General features: G+C 39.6%; 1 protein-coding gene across 1 annotated transcript in view; it reads left to right on the top strand.

Annotated features, from left to right (window-relative positions):
• The window catches only part of LOC150099279 (netrin receptor UNC5C-like), a 189,794-nt gene that overhangs the window by 48,621 nt on the left and 126,019 nt on the right, over positions 1–15,154 (top strand). The window contains exon 3 of the mRNA XM_090404301.1: positions 8,224–8,508. Within this exon, the coding sequence (XP_090260427.1) occupies positions 8,224–8,508 (285 nt within the window). The remainder of the gene's footprint in view (positions 1–8,223; positions 8,509–15,154) is intronic.

Raw genomic sequence — 15,154 nt, forward strand, 5'->3', positions numbered from 1 at the left:
CCGCCTTCGAGATCGATATCGCAGGGATGAACAAGTGGGATTAGGTGATAAACCCGTGATTAATCATAGTTCGTAATTGACTGGCTTAAAGTTGGAGAACGCCAGCTCGGGGGCAGCAGCATCCTACCCCCAAAACATGGGGATGCGCCAAGGGGTGAGGAGACGAAGAAAGAAGCGTGCGGAACAGACGCTATTTGGCTAATCAAGTTTTACTGACAACAAGAGAGCCGTAAAATTCGCCCCCCCCCCCTTTCTCTCTCTCCTATCAATCGATTCCACTGACCGCCGTAGAGGACACCGAAGCCTTCGGTTTCCGGAAGTCGAACGAGAAAGACGCAAGGCTCCGGCTCTTTAACCACGGGATTTGGCAGTGTCGTCTAGTCGGGACCTGTGTGCGTGCGAACACATGCACACACACAAAACCCCCTCCGCTCTCGCCTAAGACTTTTGCGGCAATCGAAAATGACACGAACCACGTCCTCGCAGATTGCACGAGACTTCAAATATCCCCCTTCCTTTTTCCTGCCCTCTCCTCTTTCACAAGAGATGATGTCGTTATTCATTTTGTTGCATCAAGAGCTATCGATTTCCGCTGATTTAAGTCTGGCTGTGCTATTGACTTCTCTCCCCTCCTCCTCCTCCTCGATAGGGTGTAGACAAGGCCATTCATCAGGGAAACAACACCTCACTATCTGCGGCGAGAGCGACGGAATGGAGTGCCTGCCTGGCGCACAATATCGGTAACCACACACTTCTCTTTGTCGGCCTGTCTCGCGCGCACGCACGCAAAACTGCTCCTGGAAATAGGGTCAATTTTTTTTTTTTTTTTGTAAACTCGTACTGGAGACTTTCGGCATTCGCTGACTTTATGAAACAATTTCGTTATGGCTACAAATACTTGAATTGCATTTCGTGTTTTAAGTGGGCCACTGCTTTTAATTTTTTTTTCTTTTCTTTGTTCGGACCTTGTAAAGAAGTTTATTTTCTCACAAGCGATTGTTTTGTAACCTTGTACATTTTCATATCTTAGCAACTCTGTGTTTTTTTTTACCCACAATTCCTTTCGGCGCATATCATTAACTCAGATGAATGCTTCTCGTGTGTTCTGAATATCAGAGAACAAGAGCACTTCTGACATCGAAGCCATTACAATCAAACATTAATGTTCTCCGAGTCATTAAGTAAAATGTGTGAGCCATTTAAATTAAAACGAGGGAAAACTCAGATTTGCGTGACTAGCAGATGTCTTCTTATATCAGAAATTTTAATGCGGCCTTTCCATAGATTGTTTTAAGCTCGCTTGGAAAGATAAGTTTCGAAAAACGGTAACTGATCAACGACCATTTTAACTTGAAGATAATTTTTCAGTTTATTTATTATTATTTTATTTATTTATTTATTTTTCATTTTAAAAGTGAAAAAAAACTATCCACTCTTTACGTGTGCTATGTGGTCAATCTCACAAATGATTATAAATTAAATACAGAATAAAATCCTTGCGATTATAAGTAATAAAAAAAGTTCATTATTGTGGCTTCTATTCTACTTGTCATTAAACGTTTTAAAACATTTAATATCAAAATAATGCAGGTAAAATTGAAGCCTACAAGTCATTTGCAAGGTAAAATCGAACCCATTTGATTGCGTGCTGAAACTGACAGAAAGGAATTTTATATTAAAGAAAAAAAAAATCGTTCAAAAATGATTAGGCACACACATACTTTGTTTTGAAAACCGTACATAAGTAAGCACGAGTCTCCACACGCGATTTCTGTATCAAGTGCACGAGAATGCTTTGAAAATAGCTTCATTGTTAGAAGCTGAAAATTATATTGAATAAAGGATTTTTTTAAATTCATTATTACGTTTTGCGTGTAATACGTTATTTTTTTCCCCTGAGAATCAGAAGACTTATTAACAAAGTCTGCTGTATATTAGTTTGTGTATATCACAACAGTAATGCAGAGAAGTTCACTTACAGTAATTGATGTGATATCAAACAATACACGTAGGCTGATTTTTCTTACTTAAAACGACGACGAAAAAAAGACAAAAAAAAAAAAATCGACCACTAGGTGTGTGATCTATGCAGGATCAACAAAGGTCAACGCTTCGCTATCCTTTCAGTATCGTATAACTGTGTGCATTGTAGTGCGTCAATCCCCCCAAGCGAACATGAAACACAATACCTGTCTCGCATTTCAGCGTGACTACAGGATATTAAATCGTAATCACGTGCAGCTGTTTATTTGCCGACTTCCTGTTGTCTTGGAAACACCAGGAGAGCTATAAAGCAATGCCATACGGTGGACTACAAGAAAATGTATTGTCTGCCATCGGGGAAATGGGAAAAACATCAAAGATCGCACGACTTCGGTAAGGGCATGAGTTTCTTAAGCTGCGTTTTAATGGGGTTGAAGGATATTAAGACATTTTTTAAGACATGCCATGACGTCACTGCGTCATTCGACTATAGATCGGCAATTCCATCGTTTACCCCCCCCCTTCGTTTTATGTAATCTATTCTTGGATAAACAGCCGAATTGAAAAGACAATGTGCGCGAGATTTTAAGACTTTTTCCCCCCTTCGAATTTCATTTCAAAGAAAGCGTTTTTCTTTTGCCTCCTTCATCGCCATCTACAACCTTCACTTTAAGGCACTAAAGTTCGATATTTTTCTTTCCGCATCACCGTGAGGCGAGGACAAGCAAAGGGATAGAGGTTGGCGGCGAAGGGGGGGGGAGGAGGAATTGGAATCGCCGGCCTGCTTTTACCTTTCTCGGTCACGTGATGAGTATGTTGACACGAACTCTATACGGAAACATTTCTGCCAATCGATGTTAGTCCGAATCTGAAGGGGGGGGGGGGAGGAATCGTTGTGCGCTAGTGACGGGAAAGGAGAGTTTCTCTACATTTACGGAGGCTAGATACGCTCGCGAGGTAATAATGCGGAAAGCTCACATTTTCAGTTGTTTGAGACTGCCGTAACTTCTACTCTGCCCTCACTGCGAACGAAAAAAAAAAAAAAAGGGGGAATGGGGGGAGGGGTGCGATTTGTTTGACTGTTAGAATGGTGGGAGGGTGCTTTGAAGAAACCTGAAAAATTCCTAACGATTCAGAAAAAAAAAAAAAAAAAAAAGTATGACCGTGCCAAGTTCTTGTACGATGCGAAAGTCAATAACTCGGCACTGTAAAGGTGTTCGAGAAGGGGATGGAAGATAGGTTTAGGCCGCGTGATAGCAACGGCGGCATACACGGCTGTGACACTTCTCTATTGATTGTTCCAAGTTTAATGGAAGCTGGCAAGTGTGGCGTGCAAAAACATGTGTCGAGTTGTACACATATATCAGATAGCATGAGGGATCAGGGCCAGTGCGGACAGTTCCCGACTAATAGTTTCCCGTAGAGTTGGATCTCGTCAAAAACGCTACGGAAGGTCTCGCACACACCAGCCAAGCATTTTAATGAGCTTAGAGCGAGTTGCGATGACAGCTACCATGAATATGCTTACTTTAGAAATGATGACCCTCTCGTCATAAAAATGCCTCATTTCGTAATAACACAGAAAAACGTAATTTAGATCAAAGGGGGGGAAAAAAGTCATTTCGGAAGGTTTTTGGCCCTCGTATGTAATTCTATTTCAAAGAAACATTTCTGCATCTTCAAGCATTTCCGAGTTTGAAGGAAGGCCAAAACTTTTCTCTTTTTTATTTATGAGTAAAGTTGCGTTTCTTCAGAAACAAGTCCAACCGAGGTCCCTGTGGCCTTCAAGATTCTCTAAACAACGGTGTTGGCTACAAGCTTGTAATGCGTTATCACTTCGGGATTGGAGATGACAGTTCCCATGACTTATTTCATAAAGTTAAAAAAAAAAAAATGTCTTTTATTCTGTTTGTTTCTTCTTCCGCCTCTTCTCATCATTTAAATGTAGCATGTTTATTTTACCGCTGCATATTTTGAATAAGAACGAATCATGCAAAAAAAAATTAATAATAATAACTCTTTATTAACGCATAAAATGCATGTTATAACAAAATTTGCATTCTTCCATTTAGAATCCATGCAGCTGCTGTAAATCTTCTGTTTCTGTCTGAAAGAAAAGGCATCTACTTAAAAATATTAAAGTTAATTTTTAAAATTGGTATCTTTATATTTTCAATTTTTCTCTCATTTATTAAGACCCTTACACCGCTATACTCATGTTAAGTGACCTCATAGCCTTTAATTCCTTCCATCTACTTCCTTATAGGCTATAAAACAGTTTAGAGGTGGATTAAATGCTGGAAAGTTAACAGTAGAATCCACCAAAAACTACTCATTCATTTAAAAAAATGTACTAAAATTTCAAATTAAAAAAAAACTTTTCAGAAAAAAAGGTTTCAGCTAAGGGGGGGGGAGAGATAAAACAGAATTTGAGTCGCATCTTAGGAATGGATATCTGGAAACGCTCTTGTAGAAGCTAAAAGTTCAAACAAAAAATTGTACTAAACAAATTACAATTCTTGTTTCAATCTTTTGATGAAGCACGAGCTAAAAGAACTTGCTACAACACTCTCATCCAGAGTAGTCTAATACGATGATACCATTTTCCTACTTGTATATGGGAAAATATTGCTCTGCATTGAGTTAGCTCAGTATCTCCATGGGTCTAGCTTCCACTGATGAGACTTAAATGTCGAAACTACCAGGAGTAATGATCCATCCTATAATTCATGGCATTACACATGTTCGGTTGCATTGTTGGGATACCGAAGCAATTGATATGAAGTCAAGTCTCTGTTATACAAGTAGATTTAGATCTATATGCGTTCAGATCTATTGCACGCATACTTTTTCTTTACTGAACGATTAAAACAACAATATGATTTATTAAGTATAATTATGGGGTCTCCATAAAATAACTTTCCCTCTTTGGAGGCATCTGTAGCTAAAACCAATAAACGGAATGAGACCAAATTTTATATTGAGACTTTGAAGGCATGGGGAGATGATTTCCGCGAAAAAAAGATTTAGTACCAAAAGTCGCCGATAGGGGAAATTTCGACGCTGGCGGAGCCGAAAACAAGCGGATAATTACATTAAAGGCAGATAAAATGGAGTGTAAGCGACAGCCGCGTCTCTCATTCCAGCTGGATATGTGGCGCGTTACAATGATAATAATAATAATAATTAAACTAAAACAGCAACTTGCGAGAGACACAGAAATCAATGTAGTGATTGAACTCGCAGGAAATAATGTTTTATTCATTAGAATCAGGGTCCCCTGGACCACATACACGATTTTCAATGTATTGACCTTTCTTGTGTACAACAAATTGCATCCGGTGTGCGACATGTTCTACGGCTGAGCGTAAGGAGTCGGATTGGATGTTCATAACAGCCCGTTTTATGTTCTCTTTGAAGACATGCAAGTTGGGAACGTCAATAGCATACACAACGGATTTCAAATACCCCTCACAGCCAAAAGTCACATGGAGTGATGCCAGGGGATCGAGGTTGCTATGCCGTCGGAAAGAACTGACCGACAACCCTCTCATTACTGAAATGCTGGAGTAAATGGCCCGCATTTCAATTATCATTATGGCGCGTTACAATGATAATTGTAACGCGCCACATATTCAGCTGGAATGAATGACTTACACCCTCGAAATGTTATTATTCCATTTTATCTGCCTTTAATGTGATTATCCGCTTGTTTTCGGCTCCGCCAGCGTCAAAATTTCCCCTATCGGCGATGTTTGGTAATAAATCTGTTTTTTCGCGCGGAAATCATCCCCCCCCCTCCATGCCTTCAAAAGTCTCAATATAAAATTTGATCTCATTCCGTGTATTGGTTTTAGCTACAGATGCCTCAAAGGGGGGGGGGTATTTTATGGCCACCCTGTACAGTACTTGATTAACTGACAGGTAACAAAAAAAAAAAAAAAAAAAAAAAAAAACATCCAAAATTTAAACGAACAAAACTTGATCTTAACTTGGTTTCCAAGGATGTTTTTTTTTAATTTTTTTTTTTTTATATTATACCCTTTTAAGAATGATTTTATTGGGTATCTTATTACATTTTTTATTCAAAAAGTATACAATATTTAAATATCGGAGATTTTCTTGCCTCAACTCTATTACTAACCGTAATGACAAATTATCAGCAGCTACCAAGCGGTTTTAACACCTAGTATAGACAAACATTAAAAACTTTGTGCGCATCCCTTGCGGTCAAACAACGTAAAAGGGAAATCTTTCATTGAAAGTACCGCTGCACACCACCTGTTATGCTTCGGTGCTTAACATTTACTCGTAAGAAGATGGATAAGACAATTTCCTTACGCTGAAAGCAAGCGAAATATGTTCTTCAAACATCTGGATGATGAAGTGGGGGAATGTGATGCTCTTATTATTTATAACCCTCGGGGGTTGAAATACTTTACAGCGGGGATACGAAAATTGCGGATACTTTATCCTCAAACGTTTTTTGGCAACCCTTTTGAACTCAGTCAGAAGAATCCACTCGAAACCATAAAAAAATTTCATCAATTAATAGATGCAGGAGGATTCAAGCTCAATTCTCTTAGCTTAAAACGTATTTTGGACTCGCTTATAAAAATATTTTTTTTAGAAGCTTTTTTCGATGTACAGGAAAAGCTTTGTTTTACGACTGACAAATCCAAACGGAAGTTTAAAATATATTTGCCGCTTTAGTTTCAAGTGATCTTTACGATTTATTTATCCAATTTATATTTCTCTTAGGCTAATACAAAAGTTTTACGAGTGGCGATGAGCGTCATACGACTGACGTATACAAAACTCGTATATTTCGTTCTTGACAATGCAAGTTATTGATGTCGCTATGGAAACTGAAGCGTTACGTCGCATCCGTTTTGAACCAACGTCAAACTACATTATGTGAGGGTTTAGTCAATCAGGGGCGTAGTAAGTGGAATAACCTTATGAAATTTCGAAGTAGGTAGGCGGATTTACGAGGGAAGTCCGAAAAGTTCTCAGCCTAACAATGAAGAAACGAATTTATAATTTCAAAATTATTTTTATTTTTCAGCAGAATTTCCCTTAAGACCAATACATTCATTCCAGCAATGCTCCAGCGCCATTATCCCGTCCCTGTAAGATTATTATTATTATTATTTATCACCTCCAGGGAGTTCAAAGACTCGTCGAGGGAGGGGCATCCACTCTACAACTCTGCTTCCACCACTCACAATCCACCAACGCCATCTACCGCCGACCACCACCACTGGTATTTCCGCAGACAATCACAAACATCCATGCCAACGGCGGGATTCGAACCCGCAGCCTCTTGGCTGGAGAGCGGACACCCTAACCACTCGGCCAGCCAGGCTGGCCAAGTGGTTAGCGTGTTATATATCCTACATGTTCATTTGAAATGCCTACTTGATAGAATGACTTGGAATTTCATATGGATGCTTATGACAGCTGTACCAACTTAGAAAAAAAAAAAAAAAGATCTTGCCGAAAACTTTTCAGACCATCCTCGTACATGCCGTTAAAAACATCAGAGATAAAGAATCCACATTTTAATTTTTGTAGTGTTCTTTCAGTTAGCTTTTTTGTCCGTGCTTTAAATAATTGTTTGAATATACCATTATATCCTACTACAATTGGCTCTTGTTGAATGCTGTTTCTATGGTTGCAACAATGACGTTCTTTAACAACAATTGAAAACAAAACTGATTGGTAAATCGCAAATAAGATCGCAAATTTTATTGAGTCTGTTTAGCCTGACTATCTCATGCATACTAATGACCAAATAGTTGATGCGAAATACATCAATCACGAGACAGTTGAAATCCTGTTCTCTTGAATTACCGAGTAATTCAAGAGAACAGGATACAGGATTATACGTCGATGTTTTCCGCAAAGGAAACTCACGGAGTCGGCACATTAACCCGCACACCCTTTTTGTGCAAAACAGGATTCGGGAGTGATCAATCCTGTTATGAACCATTTGTCTAAATCTCGCTTTGAAGGTTTCTCGCTATTAATAGCGTGACCTTTTTCGGTCTGTTCGACCTCAGGTACACTTTCGTCGAGCGACTCGTGTCCGTCAATGAAAAATCGCGTAAAAATGAAAAATTAAAATCCCGAAACCTCCTCCCATTTTTCGAAATACGTGATGTTGACTTTATCTGTTACTCGTCTATACCCCGCAGTTTAACCTCTGACCTCTTTTTTTTTTTTTTTTTTTTTCAGACTTGAAGAAGCATTTTGCGAACCAGCCACTGAGCACCAGCGTGGAGATCGAAGGTCAAATTTCCCTGCAGTGTCTACCTCCCGAAGGCGAACCTGTGCCCGAAGTGTTCTGGTTGCGTAACAGCGACGTCGTCGACACGAACAAGGAAACCAATTTCATTATCTCCAATGAGGGCAACCTTCTCATTAGCCAGGCCCGCTTGGCCGACATGGGCAATTACACGTGTGGAGCGAAGAATATTGCCGGACAGAGGTTCAGCGAAACGGCCACGATGACCGTATACGGTGGGTAGTGTCCATTTGATGTTTATTTAGAACTTTTAAACGTCGCCTTAAATTTATTCTGGTATGCAAATTATTTGTTTATAGCTTCCCCTCCATTTCGAGTGAAGGAAGACCATAAAACTGTTTTCCAGGCCTCAAAATGCCACACCATAAACTCAATATCAAACTTCACATCTTAAATCATGGAGATTTCAAGTTTATGTATTTTAAACTATTAAGAAGCTACCCTCCCCCCGTAATGTTGCAGGTAATTAATGTCAGAGGTTCGAACATGCGCAGCACCCAAACTGTGTGCGTGCGTCCTTGAAGTAAATGCATAGAAGATAGATCCACATCATCGTTCTTCCAAAATCCCATGGATTCGCCGTTAAAATATAAAATTGTGTAATAAACTATTTTTTTCGACTTCTCCATCTACTTGAGCCGAAAAAAATAAAGAAAACCTAGCATGGTATGCATAATTTACTGGATTCGACTTGTGGACTTCAAGAAAACTCAGTTTTCAATCTCTCTAAAAGGATTTCTTGTGTTTAAATTCTTTTATCATCATCAACTCATCTTTTAAGATTCAAAAATGAAATTTTAAAAAATGCACGCCTTCCATACTGAATCATCTTATTTGTGGGCCATTGCGTGTCCAAGAATTAGTCAGAATTGAGCTAAATGTGCAGGAGCATTGTCATGGAGGAAGTATCATTTATCAGACGTCCAAGCGTGCAATCATTACGAGCATATATTGTTCCCAAATACAAAAGTTAGCACTAAAGACTTAGGTGCTGATTTCTCATTTGTAATTGTTGCAGGATGTTTCCATTACATCTTTAAAGCGATTGCACTTGCTGTTGCCTCCAAAGGGTATTTGCCTTCATACGTGTTTCTGGTTATCGTCTTTTCTCAGAGATATAAAAAAAAAAATGCGACACTCGGTAATTGACTTTCTAATTAATTTTATTAATTTTTCATGAATACGAGGCCACAATTCACAAAAAATATCGGATTTTATGGAGTATCTATGGCATCCTCGTCCCTCCCGTGGAGTTATGACATGCATCCTTTGGACTTCGATCTCTTTCGTAAATCAAAGAACGTCTGCGAGACGCTTCGCTACCATTGACGACGTTTCTGCTACAATATGACAACAAAAATATTTTTGCTGACAGGAATTCGACTTAAAGCAGAATGGAGATTCATTTGAAAGCCTGTAAATGTATTTTGTTGAACGTTTGGATTAAGAAGAGCAATACAGTGTGTAGGACGTTCTTGAGAGGGACTCCACTGCATCTTAGACACAAAATAATAACACCTTCTCAACTGAAGAGTTGCTAGTCCAAACAATGGATTAGCCAACCACCTGACGAGCTCCTAAAATGGCTAAACATCTTGCTGATCGTTAATATTCAGTTAACGCCTGTCTGAAGATTTCATGACCACTTTTTTTAACGATAGGTCGATACTTAACTTTAATGTACGTCTACAAACTTTGTTTTAAAGAGGAGGGGGGGGAAGAAGTGACCTGTTTGCTAATGAAAGAGGCTAAAAGGAGGCGGAGGAGGGGGGAAAAAAAGAAAAGAAAACGTTGCAAAAGTGTCAAGAAAAGAAGACACTATTGTACTTCACAGAAATTTCGCATTCGCTGTGGTTTTTCTGCCAAACTTGGCGAAGTGGATGTGACATAGTCTCGTTTCCATGGTGATTGATGAAGTTAGACAGTCTCGGAGATGGGTTATCCAGAAAAGATGTTTGGTTTCTGACAAGCGGTGACAGAGCTGTCGACAACGTTTTTGATTCAGACAGTGCGATGTTTGTGTAGCGAGTGGCCCTCAAGTAGCCCATAGATCATCTCATTTACTGACAACCTCGCTTCGAAAACTTTCCAAAGAAAAATATCCTCGACGAAGAGAACTCCCTTTGTCTTTTGCACGCGTCTTTGTGTTCGAGAGCGGAGGGAGGGGGGACGACACAACCAACGACGGAAAGATAGCTGTTTCATTATATAAGTGATTATCTTGTTGTTTATGTAAGACACATGTTTGCTGTCGACCAACCACTCCAATACCCGAAGAGAGATCGTTTGCCAAAAACCCGTGTTTGTATTTAATTTATAACACGTCACAATTACGCAAGCACGTGCATTTGAGAGGTAAAAAAAAAAAAAATTGATTTTTTTTTTCAGGAGAAATTTGATATGCTTATTGATTTTCAGATATCGGGATATTTTACGAAAATCGACAGTGTCAAGACAAGTTAACGTGGTTGGGGGGGGGGGGGGGAATGCTACCTGTATTAACGCAACATATTTCGCCAAACTTAATTTATAAGACTTTTCAAGTAGTTACTAGCCCAACAAAAAGTGACTCCCTACTATTATTATTTTTTTTAAAAATATGCACAGTTGTTGGTTTCCTTAATCGGTATTTCGCACCCCCCCCGCAATTTTTCGTTTCGGTTGATACCTTCTTAGTATCGGCAAATCAAGTAATACGAGGTGTGGCTATTAAATAACGAGACTGGTTGCAAAAATGTGGTTTATTATTACAATTGTACAACTTAATTGTTATCCCCTTCAACATACTCCTCTCCTCTATCTATACACTGTTGCATACGAATTTTCCATTGTTGGAAGCAGTGCTGCAAGTCATCAGGTGTTTTCTCATTTACCTCATCCACTGACTGAAAATGAGTGTCCTTCAATGCGGATTTCAACTTTGGGAAAAAGGTAAAAGTCGCATGGAGCTAAGTCCGACAAGTAAGGTGGATGGTCCGACACTGAGATCTTCTTATCAGCCAGCTTTACATTTTGGATTCTCATCAGCTTGGATTCTCCATCAGGAGAATCCAAGCATTGTTCTTTCACAGATCGGGTCTCTTCTTCCTCATTCGTTCGCTCAGCTTGGCCAGAACCTCAAGATAATAATGTTGGTTAACTACGTGACCCTCTGGCACCCATTCAACCATTACCACGCCATTGATGTATTAAAAAAAAAAAAAAAACGATCAGCATTGCCTTCAGTTTTGATTTATTCATTCTTGCTTTTTTCATTCTCGGTGGCGTGAAAGTTTTCCAGTGCATCAATTGTCTCTTTGTTTCTGGACATAGCTCCATGCGACTTTTACCTTTTTCCAAAGTTGAAATCCGCATTGAAGGGCACCCATTTTCAGTCAGTGGATGAGGTAAAGGAGAAAACAGCAGCGTTACTGAAGCAGATAACACCCGATGACTTGCAGCACTGATTCCAACAGTGGAAAATTCGTATGCAACAGTGTATAGATAGAGGAGAGGAGTATGTTGAAGCGGATAACAATTAAGTTGTGCAAATGTAATAATAAACCACATTTTTGCAACCAGTCTCGTTATTTAATAGCCACCCCTCGTACAAAATACGTAAAAGGATGCCGTTAAATCTACAATTTCCTCATTCTCAACTTCCGCTTTTGACGGTTCACTGAAAATTAACAACAAAAAAAAAAAAAAGAAAAGAAAAACGTCAATGCCCGGATGTACTTGATAAAACGGAAGAAGAAATAGCACGCAGCAACAACAAACCGGAAATGGAATAATAGTTTAACTTCTAGCGAAGAAAACAATCTTAAAAGATTCAGTTATGTTTTCTTTTTGTCCACTTCTCAAGACAAACTTGAAGGATTTCTATCTCCTTAAGAATGTACTCTGGGGTGCAGAAGTTGCTTTCGAGATCTGTAAACGGTGCTTTAAGGGCCGATAATTTCCCCACTTTTTTTTTTTTTTTTAAACCACTTCTGGCGTGCGTATAACCTTCGTAAGTGCGTCCGTAACCGGAAAGGCGGCGGGTGTGACTTAGGAAAGTGGTGATTATGAGATTTTTATCGTCAGCGAGAGCAGGCCGATTAAGTGTGTGTGTCGGCCCATTTTCCCGAATACAAAGTCCTGTTCTGTAGCTCGAACACGTTCATCAATCATATATCATTCGGTTGGATAACATGGTCGGTGCGTTGCTTCTCTGCCTCCTGCACGTATATAAAGGGGATGGGTGGGTGGTGTCTCGTAGATTGGTGAAAATGACCGGGAAGAAGGAAGACGATGTTTCCGATACTTTATTTGTATGTAAATCCCAAGAGAGACGACAAACTATCCCACTTAATTTGTTGTAGCAAAATTAAACTCCAATCAGGTTCGGTGTAGACTGCGCTAAGTAGGCTCTAAGTAAAGTAGGCTCTAAAACTTCAAGTAGGCTCTAAGTAAAGTAGGCTCTAAAACTTCAAGTAGGCTCTAAGTAAAGTAGGCTCTAAAACTTCAAGTAGGCTCTCAACTGCATCGTCACAAGGGTAATCTTGTTCGATAAAATACTCTTGAGATAAGCAATCTAAAACTGTTTAGGTTTAACTAATATTCATTTTTAAGTGAATTCATAACTTAAGCCTACTGACCAGATGCTATTCGGACATCAACCACATGTTTCTTAATTTCGTACTCAACTGGATATTCATCACAGTATTTTTAAAATGTTTTTATACTCCACTCTTTTCTTCGATTCGTGCGACTTGATTTTCAAATTGCGACAAATGGAAGTTCTTTGGTCGGGGAAAAAAAAGCACGGGTTCGAATCCCGTGTATGGCACAAAGAACATAAAAATTATAAACCGAAACTGAATCAGTTACTTTCATAGAGGAGATGGTAAGAGATTTTCTTTTCCTCAAGGAAACTTGAGTTGTTTCGGGAGAGGGCTCGCTAAAGCAGTTAACGCACGCCCCATTAACAAACATATACAACGCGTCGCATTCTTTTACACGGCAACAAACAGAACGAGATTCTTTGACCGTTTGATGTTTAGCAAAACAAGTGTTCTCTGCCAGGTTGGCAGGAAAAAGATACAGATATAGGTGGATGGATACGGTAAAAACTGCCTTAGAAGATAGAAATATAAGATCTGACAATGTTGAAGCCTTTGGAGGAAAATTGTAGATAGGAAGTTAGTAATGATGTAAATTTTTCATGTAGTACTATCATATCCTGTACACCCTTTGAGGGTACACGTCAAGAATTTGATCATGATAACCATTTAATAGCCAAAATTTCGTCTAGGGAAGTTCTTCAGTCTTGCAAGATTTTTCTATACTTTGGTAATGTCTTAAGGTAGGGTTTCTCAAACTTTAGATTGCTGCGTGGGATTGGGAACAGTATTAAAATAAACAACGAAAGAGCACCGATTTGAATGAAATTCGGACGTAACTTCCCCCTTCTAAACTCGATAAAAAATAAACTACTCATCTTAAAGAATATATCAGGGTACATTCCCTCCCCTCATTGTTCAGGAGAAACAGGTGATCGTGTATTGTGAAGTTATCACTTAGTTTTTCATAAGATCCCCCGTGAACTTGCCCGTCATTCTGTGTATCTTCCTTGAACGATCTGTTCCCGACTCCCCCCCCCCCTGCCGCGATGTCAAGTGCTCGTTCATCACGCTAAACAAACTGACTGCCCCTTTGTTGGCCTTCCATTTGGATCGCTGACTGGTTGGTTGGAGCTGCTGGCTGTCTGCGAACCATCACCGTGAGCCGCCCAGAGAGGGGTGGGGGGGGGTCAAAAACAGTTTGGGCTGCATGCATCACCGGAGAAATGAGTGCCGACTAAAGGGGGAATGGGTGGGCTGTGGTGACCCATGTAGACAGATTGAGATGATGTACGGAGCTAGGTTTTAACTAGGTCCCTGGCTACACTCGCTGATGGAGTGAAGCCGTAAATGGCCTCGGGGAATCTTCGTTGTCATGGTGATGTGACAGATAGGAGGACGTTAATGAGCTAGTGTATTGCCGTGTGCCCGCCAGGTGCAACGGGTATGCAGGATGACCTCTATCAGTTAACCCTAAAAATTGCACTACACTCACTCCTTCCATTGTGTGTGTGGCCAGGATTTAGTGCTTAGCGAAGCACTAAATCGTGGCATCAGATGTCTGCTTCCAAACATCAACCTTTCCTTGTAGACAGAATTGCGCGAGGCATCAGTTTAGGTTTATTTTTTTCAAACTTCTCATTCGCTTATGGTCCGAAGAAATTCTAAATGTGGCTTTATACTTTGCAAATTCAGTGGAATAATCATCTCGAGAATATGACGCATGGTTTAAACTGTCTTTTGCAAAACTAAACAGTATTGCTTTGAGTAAGCTAAAAAACCCAATCTCCACACAACTCATCCAGCTTTCCTGAAATAACAAAAGACACGTCTGTACTATGGATATGGAAAATGTGGGATTCATCTGGAAAAGGACGTTGGTATTTTTCGGAGGTGTTGGCTACGGATGCGATGTTTATGCCAGAGAAGGTTAATAGATGAACGTAGTCTTCCTTGCTCGAGACAAGACTCTTTCAGTAACGGAAGTTGACGAGGTCCCGACCTCACTGGAAGGGTTCGTCTGTTTCCTTACGATAAGGAAACAGACGTTTAAAACATTGCTTATGAAAGATCGCTGGAGAATATTCAAGATTTTTTTTCTTGAAAACCAATTCCCTGAATATTTTTATATTTTATTTATATTGAAATTTTATATTAAATTTCACGATGCGTGGCAGCACCGTACGTGTAAAAAATTAAATATTTTAAGCTCAAGTGAAGGTTAATTTTCCGAAGCACAATCTCCTAACGAGACGATGATCGATTAATTACTCCACTA

Source organism: Typopeltis vanoorti, chromosome 14 (genome assembly GCF_054136105.1).
Source record: "Typopeltis vanoorti isolate ZY-2024b chromosome 14, IOZ_Tvanoo_1.0, whole genome shotgun sequence".
NCBI classification, from domain to species: domain Eukaryota; kingdom Metazoa; phylum Arthropoda; class Arachnida; order Uropygi; family Thelyphonidae; genus Typopeltis; species Typopeltis vanoorti.